Genomic DNA, 12,557 nt, shown 5'->3' with positions numbered 1-12,557 from the left:
TTTTAAAGTTAACGTTAGTTAGAAAAGATAGGGTACAAAACTTAAATAATAAAAAAATTGTACATTCATTTTGAAAAATAAATGCAATACTTGATTAATTTCATATCTTTATTTAAAATAGTTTTGGCATGGCATATGATTTTATTGACTCAGTTGGAAATGATGTGGATGTTGTATCTGATTCTGAGGTATATATATTCTTAAGTAACATAACATATAGCATATTGTCCAAACTTGCTAGACTATTTAATTGATCTTACTACTTTAAAGGGGGAGAGTTTCATGATAAATTATTTTATTACATTTATGTTGCATTTATATATTATATTTATTACATTTATATTCCACATTATATATTTGTATTGTTATTTTAGTGTATATTATCAATTTTGATAGATATTATATTGATATATCAATACTGATTTTAATCATACTAAATAACAATTACTGCTATTATTTATCAGCATTACATATTTACAGTTTTTAATATCGAGTTAATCGTATTTTAGAATAATAGCGTTATCTTTTAATAGGATAATTGGCAAAATCTAATTCACATGTGATGGGTTGCATTCCAAAGGAATGTGAGAGGACAGGTTGCCTGCAAAATGCCAGGACCCAGGACCCTGTTGGTGCCATGTCTCTCTCTAGCCAGTCTAACAATCTAAAAGCTGAGCAGAGAGCCTTTTTTTTTTCAGGGTGAGCGGAAAAGTATAGTGTTTGAGTGGCACTTTTCATGTTTGGCATTCATCGGGTTGAAACCTCGCTCGCAATTGGCGCTTGACGCTTGGAAGGTTGCGCAAATGTCCAGCAGACGCGACAGCAGTTCAAACTGTGGCTCTCTTAGGTGCTCAGGCATGAAACTGTGCAGCTCACACACTATACTTTTCCGCTCACACTGAAAAAAAATTAGAGGGAACATTGCCCAGGACACGACAACCACATCATAAATGTGAGTCAGTTGCCACTTGTCTGAATTTTGACCGCATGATATGGGGAGGCTGCAACGGACGCAAGTGTGAAAAATGGTCATAAGTCCTTTTTTCAATGATGTAACTTTGAACAGTCACTAAATGAACTGTTGTAATTTGAGGACTACCTGTAATAATAATAAAAGACCATGGTACACAAGCTGTAAACACAGGCTTCTGAAAAGATGCTCTCAACCAAAGCCCAATAAAAACCAAGTAAATCACTGAAGTCCAATTCTTAGCTTCACCTCCTGAGAAACAGTTATTAATAGTGTTATGACTAAGACAGCTGACCAGATACAGCTTCTCGGTTCATCTGTCTTCGTGGGAGTGTTGTAGGAGTAAAAGCAGGAAGAGATCTCTCCTCTACAGCATTTAATTCCTGGGAAAAAGGAGGCTCTAAGTGCAAGGACAATTTAGATAAATACACGTGAAAGTCCAAGGAAGGAAACAGGGAAAGAACCCTAAGCATTTTAACTGTGGTAGCTGTAACTAACCAAAGATGAGGCTCATTAAACATCAGCGCATTGCAGGAGTTTCACATGCATCTGCCCAAGTTAACTTAACCACGGTGGACTCAACGGGGAAGGGAGGCCTTGAGCTAAAGAAACCCCTGAGTTTCCTAATGAGCAATGGCCCTCCCTAAAATGTCTACAATGCAGACATCAAAGCAACACAACTTGGGGAGAGTGGGGAAGCCATTCCCTAATGAAAATGCAGGGCATAAATTGCCTATATCAATCAAACACACATCCCCAGAGGTCAGCTGTCAGGAAAGGAAAGTCTGATCTGCGCTGAAGTCTTGAACTGAGCCACAGGCAGAAGTGAAATATTGGAAGGAGGACTGCCTACCTCCCAATCCAGGACGGATGCCTGCCACTGAGCGATCTTGTCTATGTTCTCCAGTCTCCTCTTCCGTTCGTTGATCTGCTGGGTCACGTTCCTCATGACAGCAAGCGCAGCGGCCACATACCGGTAATCACTGGGAAGAAAAAAGGGGTGGGGGAAGAGCCTATAAAATCACAGAAGCGATGGAACAATGGAGATGTCACCTGGGAACATGACAAAATGCACATGGAAAATTGGATCAAACCATCTATGCCTAAGTAGGCAGTGGTTCTTTAGTGTCCCCCAAAGAATTTTAGCTACCTAGCCCTTAATTATAAAATTAAACCTGATACAACAAGAATGATTAGGGGGCTGGAGACTAAACATATGAAGAATGGTTACAGGAATTGGGTATGGGTATTCTAATGAAAAGAAGGACTACGGCTGACATGATAGCATGTTCCAATATTTGAGGGGCTCCTACAAAGACAAGGGGGTCAAACTATTGTCCAAAGCACTAAATGGCAAGACAAGAAACAAAGAAGGAAACTAACCAAGGAGAGAAGCAACCTAGAACCAAGTAGAAATTTCCTAACAGTGACAGCAATCAACCAGTGGAACAGCTTGACTTCAGTAGTTCTGGGCGCTCTATCACTGAAGGCTTTCAAAAAGAGATTGGACTAGAATGGTATGGGGTCTCCTGCTCAAGCAGGAGATTGGACTAAAAGACCTCCAAGATCTCTTCTGACTCCATTATTTTATGCTCTACTTCGTTTTCATTAGAAGCTTGCACACTTTCCCTGATCTGTGGTCCTTTCTTCATCCCATATGATTGGCAAATGATCTTCACACAGAAGTATGGGCCCCTGAATTCCAGTTGAGAACGTTCTCACCAGAGCCAGCAAAGACTACAATGGTTTGTCCTGCTAAAGAATCCTTAGCTATGGTTTCTTGAATGAATCATGCAATGGTGGCTAAGTGAAGTAGCAACTTAGCTAAGGGTCCTGAAGAACTTTCAGACAATCCCAAACTCAATTCAGATGGGCTACAACAAGCTCCTTTATGGTTGTGGAATTATGTTATGATGATTCTACAAGTTTTTCCAGCATTCCTGCTTTAATCAGATGACATTTAATGAATTTCTTCAACAGAAAAGAAAAATTTGGTGACCTTCTCATATGTGTAAGTGTAGTATTATTTTGTTTCAAAATCATCAACAATCTGCAGACATATGTCCGGTCTTTAATTATGCAATCCCTTCTCTAGGGTGAAATAAATCCCTTAGCTTTCTGTACTCGTATTGCCCTAAGCCTTTTTATAACAGGAAGTGTTGACAGCCAGGGAGTCTACAAGAGAAGTGGAAAGCCATAAACACACAGGCCCCAAACAGCAAGAGAATCTATTGCAACCTCAAAGGCAGCAAAACCTCGAAAAGCCCACCAGGAGAAACACTAAAGGGATTCCCATTGCAAATTGAGGCAAGAGAAATGATTGATGTCTGAGGTCGCTTGTCAGTCAATAGGAGTGCTGATTTATCTAGCTTATCTGATACTTAGAAGCCATAAAGAAACAATATCTAAGGACATAATAGTGGGCCATCAACACCCTAATTAACAAGTTACCCACAACTAGGCCCCATATAAATACATAGCATAGAACAGCCCAGTGCACAGACTCTGGAGAGAGAGAAGTTTCCCAAGGATGTGAAAGCTTAGAAGAATAAACTTTTGATCCTGGTGACCGATTCAGATTGGATACAACACAAAAAATCATAAGGGAAGACGTATTTTAAGAAAGTGCAAAGAAGTTAACGTTAATCTACTTTCTTTGGACTGGATCCCATCACGGTGTTTTTTCTCGTAACAGAATCTTCTGCAGGTAATTAAACTCTAGAATGTGTTTATGAATACTTATTCAATGGCCTGGGTGTGTCTGTGTGGGCACAAGTGTGAGTGCGAGTCCTGCCAGGGGGAGCAAGGATCAATCTTTTGCAAAACAAAAATTAAAGAAGTGTTGGAGTCAATTGTATTGATTTCTACCTTGTGCTGTATTTTCCATTGCAAGACTATACCATTGATTTCAGAGCGAGAGGGGGGGGGAGGGAGAGAGAGAGAGAACGAACAAACCTAGTTGCCTCCTTGGGGGCATCATAATTTATTATTAAATCAGGGCATAATGTTGGCATCTCCCTCTGATGAGCTTCCACCCATTGCTCCTTGTCCTGCCCTCACATGCTTTGGAGAATAGGTCAACCTCTTCTTCTTTGTGGCCCTCAAGTGCTGGAAGACAGTTATCAGGTCTCCCCTAATCCTTCTCTTTGGGAGGCTGAGCATGGTTGCTTCCTTTGTCAATCATTGTATGATTTAGTTTCAAGGTGTGATGAGAGTTGATACCCACAAATCTGGAGACCCCTTGGAAAGGCTGATCAGGTTTCTTTGGGAGAAGACCACAGTCTAGAGGTGATCTTTGGAGAACATCTTCAGTCACGTATCCCCTCACATCGGAGTTCAATAGAACAGTCTGATTTAAATTACACCAGACTTCTTTACTGACCTCAGATAGCAGGTCTAGCTTAATGTTGTGAAATCCATGTGGCAATTAGTCATGGATCAACTTGGAAAACATTGCCCTACACCACCAACATTCTGCTGAATTCTGTCTTGCTCTCTTCTCTGCAACAGCCTGTTTTCTCCACCTTACTCTCATGGCCCCTGAGAAGGGATTTCAAATTCATTCTGGTGGTAATTTTGAGCTTCTGTTACTGCACTCCTGAAGGTGAATTATTTTCTATGGCTCATTCTTCCTTCTCAACTGCCCATGTTTCTCAGTCTAAAAGAGGTTTATGGGATTGCTTTCATCCTGACATTTTTCCTTGGGGTTCAAAAGGAAGCCAGAAAGCCAAGGTGAATGCAAATTGATGGACAATGATTGCACAACGGAGAAGTCATTCACATATACATCAATTTGACCTGCCTGTCAAAAGACAAGACTATACTACTCCACCCAAGAACCTATCGCCAGAGCTGCTCTGAAAGCAAATTCAGCAGACCCAAAATGAAAACTAACATAGAATAACATGGAGTAGCAGAGTTGGAAGGGACCTTAGAGGTTATCTAGTTCAACCCCTTGCTCAGGCAGGAAATCCTATACCATTTCAGACAAATGGCTGTCCAGTCTCCTTTTGAGAGCCTCCAGTGATGGGGCACCCACAACTTCTGAAAACAAGGCATTCCACTGGTTGATTTTTCTCACCATGAGGAAATTTCTCTTTAGTCACTAGTAAATAACTGAGCAAGTTACTAGGAAGAGTTGTGGGAGTTCCAAGCAGTTTCCAAACACGGCCTCTCTGAGATGGGTTGGATACTGAGCCATTACTCCTCTCACAACTTTGACAAACACCTCAGCATTTCTGACAGAGGCCCAAGGGGGGAAGCTGGGCAGAGGGGGCCTCTTACGTTTCTACATTCAAAGAGCTGCTCATTTTAACAGGAGGTTGGCTGTGGGCCTCCCACAAACACCTGCTGTGTTCCCACTCAGCATTATGTCAGAAAAATGCCACATCAATCAGCGCCTGCCAAGAAACTCCTTTGTTATTTCTGGCTGGGTTGCCCCCACCCAAAGTGCCCACAGAAGCCCTGAGTAGAAGGAGCAAAGGAAGAAAAGGCACAAGATTGATACCATCTGAACTAGAACCATTCTTCTTTCTTGTTCCCCCCACCCCGCACTTTGGTCTTTTCTTTCTGCTTTGTTTTCTTTCTTCTATATTAGTGGGTGTTAATTTTTAATGTTCTCTTTAAAAGTTATAAAATATAAGTATATATAATAGACTTATAAAATTTATATCCCAAAGATGCTTTTCCAAAAACCAACTGGACTTTCTGGTTGTTGTTTTTGCTGTTTTTAAAAATGTTTCGCTTCTCATCCAAGTAGCTTCTTCAATTTTTTAGAAGCGTTTTCAGAAAAAAAAACCCAAAGAAATTCTAGTTGCCTTTGGAAAAAGCTCCTTCGGGATAACCATGACCTGGATCACTGAGCAATTCCACAGACAAATCAAATGTATGGTTTTTTTTTTAAATGGGAGAAGGAAGGAAGAAGGATGACAGGGCAACTACCAAACACACAGAGACTGAAAGATAAGATGTAGCAGAGATCATAACCAGCAGAAGTCGGTGACTGGCTTCGTACAGCTCAAGTTGGGGTTACAAATCACAGTTTCTATAGTCATATAACACAGAAAGTCACCCCCCTCCCCAAAATCAAACCATCAAGCTGATGGAGTGGTTAAGGTTAGGGAACATGAGTGGTAGATCTGAGTTGAAATCTACTCTCAGCTATAGTGGGATTACTATTGCTGAATTACTTGGGGCCAGTCAAGTGAATTTTTGGGAATAAAATGAATGCAGATCCTATAGAAGCTGACCAAGCTGAGCCTGAGCTTGGGGTCAAAGCATCATCAGTCATGAGTCCCTGTGCGCCCACAAGAGATCTAAGACCAGCCCATCGTGAATTCCTTTCTATTCTTCATTCCTGTTAATTTCCCTTGGAAGTTAGTAGTTCAGATTCTTGAACAGCAAAATTGTCTAACCTTTCCAGCTTTGTCAACTGGTTAGGGTTGGGGGTGGGGAGGAAGAAGGGATGGTTCTGTGTGAGTGGCTGGCAAAAGCACACATGCCTATATTTGCTTGAGCAGGGGGTTGGACTAGATGATCCCCAGGTACCTTCCAGCCCTGGATTGCTGTGCTCTTTCAAGGCATCCTCTGAAGCTGCATCAAGTGCCAGGTTTGTGGTCCTCCCTCCTTTTCCCCTCTTTTCACCTCCCACTCCTTTTTCCTCCCTCCTTCCTTCCTTCCTTCCTTCCTTCCTTCCTTCCTTCGCACCCACCACCTGTTTTTCGCCTAGCAGGTCTCAGGGAAGCCTCCTGGGAGCAAAAATGGACCCCAAATGCTTAAAAAAAAGCAAAAAAAAGTTCCTACCATCGCGCAGCACAGCTGGTCGTCAGAACCTTTTTTTTACTTTGTTAAGCATTTTTTTACTAGCAGTTCGGGCAAACGGTAGCATTTTTTACTACCGGTTTGGACGAACCAGCCTGAATAGTAGCATTTCACCCCTGCTTGGAGCTCTTCTAGTCCAACTGCTTGCTTGAGCAGGAGACTCTATTCCATTCCAGACAAGTGGCTGTCCAGTCTCCAGTGATGGAGCTCCCACAACTTTTCGAGGGAAGCTGTTCCAGTCAGCCCGGACTGCCGATTGGGGCAAAGAACAGAGGACAATCTAATCAGCTGATCTTCAGCGCGCTCGCTCTCTCTCTTTCTCTCTCTCACACACACATGCACACAGACACACCGCCCAACAACTGCCTTTCGTAAACCAAGCCATCTCCCATCCTACATTGGGTAGGGTCTTCAACTAAGGAAGACAACCTCTGCTTTCAGCATTCCTCTTTTCAGTTATGCTCCCTGTCCCGGTTGCATCCCCTCACTTTAAGTTTTCTTTTTAATTTTTAGAGGTCGCTTATGAATGGAGCTGTATCCCTCTCCCTGCTTTCCCCTCCCTTGCCATCCACTCATTAACAAAATAAGGTTTTGCAGACAGAAGCCCGACGGCAGATGAGAAATGGCCAGGGACGACTGCTGGGGCCGATGGATTAATCCTATGGAACGGTTCACTGGAGGGGAACCGTAGCTTTTCCTTAATGATTTCGTGGGAGAACGAGGCTCTGGGCCAACCAGTGCCATGCTAACTCCTTGTTTCAAGGACCAGAAGTCTGGCTTTCCACCCAGATGGCATCTTATAGAGTAAATTTAGATGGCCAGAAGAGAAAAATGATTGCTAGTGTGTGGGAAAACAAGAGACTCACCTGCTGATTTCTCTGAGGGGACATTTCTCTGCTCACAAACAACTACCTACCCAAATGGAGGCTGAATTTTGAAATATAAATTAATCACCCACCATTCGCTCAGCACCATCATAACTTTGAATAGTTGCTGACCAAACAGACACAGGTCAAGAACTACTGGCGTAGTCCATGCCTACAAACACTTTCTCTATTGTGGATGTTGACTGTCATTTGTCTTTCCATTCCAATTCTATTTTATGGTAGTAGCTCACGCTTAGCAATGAAAATCCCAGAGTCATGTTTTGGAAAGAAATGGCTTAAACAAAAAGGATCCATCTCCAACAGTCCCAGAAGATCTCCCTGCTTTGCTGCTCCTCCCAGCCCTGAATCCAACCCCACCTCCTACACACACCTACCTGTGATCCTGTGCAGTGTACTTGAGCAGTTCTGCAAGCTGCAGAGGATACTTGCAGATCTTCTGGACAGGGGTCAACAGGAAACCATCTATGGCAATGTCAATCATCTGCTGCAAGAGACGGCAAGCTTCGAAGAAGTGCTGGTATCTGCCGTCTTTCATTAGTTTGGAAAGCTCCATGCATGCATCCAAGTGGTTATTACAGTACTCAGAGTAGATCCAGAATCCGTCTTGCTACAGAGAGAAAAACAGACAGGGAGCGTGAGATGTATCAGAAAGAAGTAGCTATAGGGCAGATTGCAATCACAACGAACAGGTTGACAAAAAATTGCAACTGGAAAAGGCCACTGGGACTATGATATCCAACCCCATACTTTGGGCAGAAATCTAAATTAAAAGCATTCCTGACAGACAACTCTCAAGCCTCTGCTTGAACATCTCTATGGATGAAAACCTGAATCCTTGTGCAGTCGTTGGTCCCACTGTCAAGCTTCTTCTCTGTTGTGGTGGTTTTCCTAACATTCAACCAGACACAGAATAACAGAGTTGGAAGGTACCTTGGAGGTCTTCTAGTCCAACCTCCTGCTTATGCCAAAGACCCCATATCATTCTGGACAATCTCTTCTTAAAAGCCTCCAGTGATGGAGGACCCACAACTTCTGAAGACAAGCTGTTCCCCTGATTAATTGTTCTGTCAGGAAATTTCTCCTTAGTTGTAGGTTGGGTCTCTCTTTGATTAATCCAACCCTCTGGAATGTCAGAAGGTGATGGCATAGCCTGCATTTAATGAGGGACAGAAGAGGTTTTTTGCTTAACGCTTTCAGTAACCCAAGAATGCTGTCATAATAGCCTTCCACACTCAGATCCCACACTCTTTCCTCCAAGGGCCCTGTTTCTAGTTCAGCTAGATTCAGTTCAGACTAAGTCTGAAAGTGTGGGACCCACAACTGAACACCGTTAATCAACTGTCATCAAGAGATTCTCCAACATGGTTGTCCTGAGGTGCTGTTCCAAAAGACAATTGGATTTTCTTGGTTTTTTTCTTTTTCTTTTTGAAAGCATTTCTCTTCTCACCCAGGAAGCTTCTTCAGTTCTAACTGATAGTGGGGAATGGAAGGATTTATATTATTTGCAGTCATCTGGTTGTTAGCACTGAGAGTTGGACCTTAGCTTTCTGAGAGCTGTAGAGGCCATTTTCAACCAGAATAAGAGAGTTGGAAAGGAGGTCTTCTAGTTCAACCCCCTGCTCAAGCAGGAGACCCTATACAATTTCAGACAAATGGCTGTACAATCTCTTCTTAAAAGCCTCCAGTTATGGAACATCCACAACCTCTGGAGACAAGTCGTTCCTCTGGTTTATTGTTCTGTCAGGGAATTTCATCCATTGCTTCTTGTCCTGCCTTCAGGTGCTCTGGAGAATAGCTGGACTCTCTCTTCTTTGTGACAGCCCCTGTGTCCTTATCTGTATAAACTCTGAATTCAGGTGACTCTAAGGATAGCAAGCCATCAAATTTTGTATGTATGGAATAAATTGTATGCAAACTCTGTGGGATTCTCCTGGAATCTAATATAGAAGTATAAATTTTGCTCCAGGACTACTAACCTTCTCTTGTCTGAATGTCCAACTAGGGATAGAGGGCTGATGACAGGTGAATCTAAATATCCATTAAAAAAAGAAAACCTATCAAAATGCACTATGAATTGGCTAGCTATGCTCAATATCAGGTGCTCAGGTGAATCAGAGAACCAGAAAACATGACTGAAGAATAACTGGAGAGACTCCTTGGCTGTTGGCCAGCCAGCCAGCAAAACAAAACGAACAAAAAACCCAAGAAAGATAAAATTGCCATCCTGAAAAAGAAAAGTGTCCATAAATGACAAGTAAACTATCTGCCCTGCCTGATTTGGGCAAATCTGCACTGACAGGCAGAGAGGCTCCTTTTTCCAAGGAGAGAGAGAAAGAGCTCTCAGTGTTCTTTTGGCTGATCCTTGGCATGGTGACAGGCTGAGCAACAGGTGCTGCAGCGCCCAATGAGATTCATCTGCTGTGGCAGATCTAGGAGCATCTTCAAACCTGAACTTTCAGTTCAGCTGGATAGCAGCTTTATTGTGGAGCAGCCCACCATCCACTGAGCCTTAAAGCAGGCTGATAACAACTGAAAACAATTTTGAGCTATGGAAAAATCTGCAGGATGAAGATTACATTGAGGCAAAAATGCTGGAGCCTGGCCAAGAGAACCATCCCATTTCTCCAGAACAGATAGTCCTCGACTTATAACCCTTTGTTTAATGACCATTCAACTGAAAAAATGGCTTGAGACAGACAGACAAACAAATGATAGATGATAGAGATACATGACACAAGAAGATAGATAGATAGATAGATAGATAGATAGATAGATAGATAGATAGATAGATAGGTAGGTAGGTAGGTAGGTAGGTAGGTAGGTAGGTAGGTAGGTAGGTAGGTAGATAACCTTTATTGTCATTTTTTACTGTGGGCACACTGGCACACATTAAAAATGAAATTCTGTTGCCTGCTCTCAAAAGTGTACACATACATGACATACATATACACATGCCATATATGTACATAAATATATGCCTGCACCCATACATACACATATATACCTATATATATTAATCACTGTCCATTTTGAATATATAGAGGAAAGAGGAAACTTGTGAGTTCACAAGGCTGATGCTATATGGAACAAAACTCTGACTGACTCTAGATGTCCTGCCTTGGATACCCCAAAGCCCCCTCCCAGAAGGTAAGAGGAAAAAGAGGTGGTGAGAGGATGTGCAGCCTCCCAGACCATCCTGTGGACCCTGATCAAGCATCCCTTATATGCCATGTGCTGGAAAGACCTTATGACCAGACCCTGCAATTACAACCTTTGCAGTCAAAAAATCAAAATTCAATCACTTGGCAAGTGGTATATATAGGGTTAGGGTTAGTCCTTCACTTACAACAGTTCATTTAGTGACAGTTCAAAGTTACAAATGGCACAGAAAAAAAGTGACTTATGATCATTTTCCACACTTATGACCATTGCAGCATCCCATGATCATGTGACCAAAATGCAAATGCTTGGCAATAGACTCATATTTACGACGGTTGCAGTGTCCCGGAGTCACATGATCCCTTTCTGCAACCTTCCCCTCTGACAAACAAAGTCAATGGGGAAGCCAGATTCACTTAACAACTGTAGCAAGTAAAGGTTGTAAAATGGGGTAAACTCACTTAACAATTGTTTCACAGCAACAGAAATTTTGGGCTCAATTGTCGTCATACGTTGAGGACTATCTGTATTTCTAATGTGATTGCCATTTGCAACCTTCCCAGTTGGTTTCTGACGGGCAAAGTCTAAGAGGGAAGCTGGACCATGTGATTCAATTAACAATTGCCGTGAGTTGCTTAATGACTGGCAAAAAAAAGATCATAAAATTGGGCAGGAGTCACTTCACAGCCATCTTGCTTAGCAATGCGAATTTCGGTCTCAATTGGGATCATCAGCTGAGGATTCTTAGGACCTAGTTGTCAGCACTCCTCCATTAGATAATTAGGAAAGGAAACCCATGAGACTCCATTGATAGAAATCAAGTGTACTTTTACTAATTATAAATGAACAGAAGCGTAGCAAAGCAAAGACTGATTATTTAGGCGCGAAAGCAAATGATATATAGAATAACCCATTCCCCACCCCTTGGCATCCCAGTTACAGTCCAATCATAATTCTCTCAAGTGTCAGGTGTGAGATAACTTTGAAAGGCATCACCAAGATGGAATGTCAGTGCCGTTGGCCCTGGCGGGAAACCTCCTCCGCATGCACAGTAAGACAGGCAGCAGAAACTTCAGAATCTTCCTCCAGCACAATTAGTAATCCCCTCCCAAATACCATGCCCCCCCTCCCTGTTTCAATGGCAGCCAAAGCAGCAGCAAAGCAGAGGCTGACACTAGTGTTGCAGCCTGCATTGCCAATTGTGCTGGCTCAGTTTCCATTCTTCATCCCAGCTAGTAATTGCTCCTGCTTAGGGCTGCAGCAAAGAGGAGGAGACAGTTGGCAATCTCTCCCATGCCAGCAATTACAAGTGCAGGAGGTTAGACCTAGGTCAGAATCTTTCATGGGAGTATAAATCTCACCACACGCAAGAGCTCTGGGAAACTCAAGGAAAAAAGGGACGCATGCTTGAAAAAGAGAGGTTGCCTGCAGGGAAAGTCAAATTGCAGAAGCCTCGTCTTTTTTGATTCCCCTCTGCACATGCCCAAAGGCCTGCTCTCTTGCAAGATCAGCATCTGTCGGAGCCTGCTTGTCAGGCTCCCAAAGCTAAGACAGACACGGAGAGTTACTTTTGAGCAGTTTTACTGTTCCTCACTTTCAGACCGAAATCTTGCTAAACTAAAGTTTGGTGCTCTCTGAGCTTGCTCGTTTCATTGTCCAACTAAGTAACCTCAGGGCTAGTCATGAAGTTACCTAGATCTGCCAGAAAATAGCCAAGCTCA

General features: G+C 42.6%; 1 protein-coding gene across 10 annotated transcripts in view; it reads right to left on the bottom strand.

Annotated features, from left to right (window-relative positions):
- ARHGEF9 (Cdc42 guanine nucleotide exchange factor 9) overlaps positions 1-12,557 on the bottom strand; it is a 384,837-nt gene that overhangs the window by 51,655 nt on the left and 320,625 nt on the right. For all 10 annotated transcript variants that reach the window (XM_032228177.1, XM_032228179.1, XM_032228180.1 and 7 more), the window contains 2 exons: positions 8,052-8,284; positions 1,824-1,953 (listed from right to left, as the gene is read on the bottom strand). In XM_032228177.1, the coding sequence (XP_032084068.1) occupies positions 1,824-1,953; positions 8,052-8,284 (363 nt within the window). The remainder of the gene's footprint in view (positions 1-1,823; positions 1,954-8,051; positions 8,285-12,557) is intronic.

The sequence above is a fragment of the Thamnophis elegans genome, chromosome 12 (genome assembly GCF_009769535.1).
Source record: "Thamnophis elegans isolate rThaEle1 chromosome 12, rThaEle1.pri, whole genome shotgun sequence".
Taxonomy (NCBI): Eukaryota; Metazoa; Chordata; class Lepidosauria; order Squamata; family Colubridae; genus Thamnophis; species Thamnophis elegans.
The sequence above is the reverse complement of the archived record's forward strand: the minus strand, read 5'-3'. Positions and strand labels throughout refer to the sequence as shown.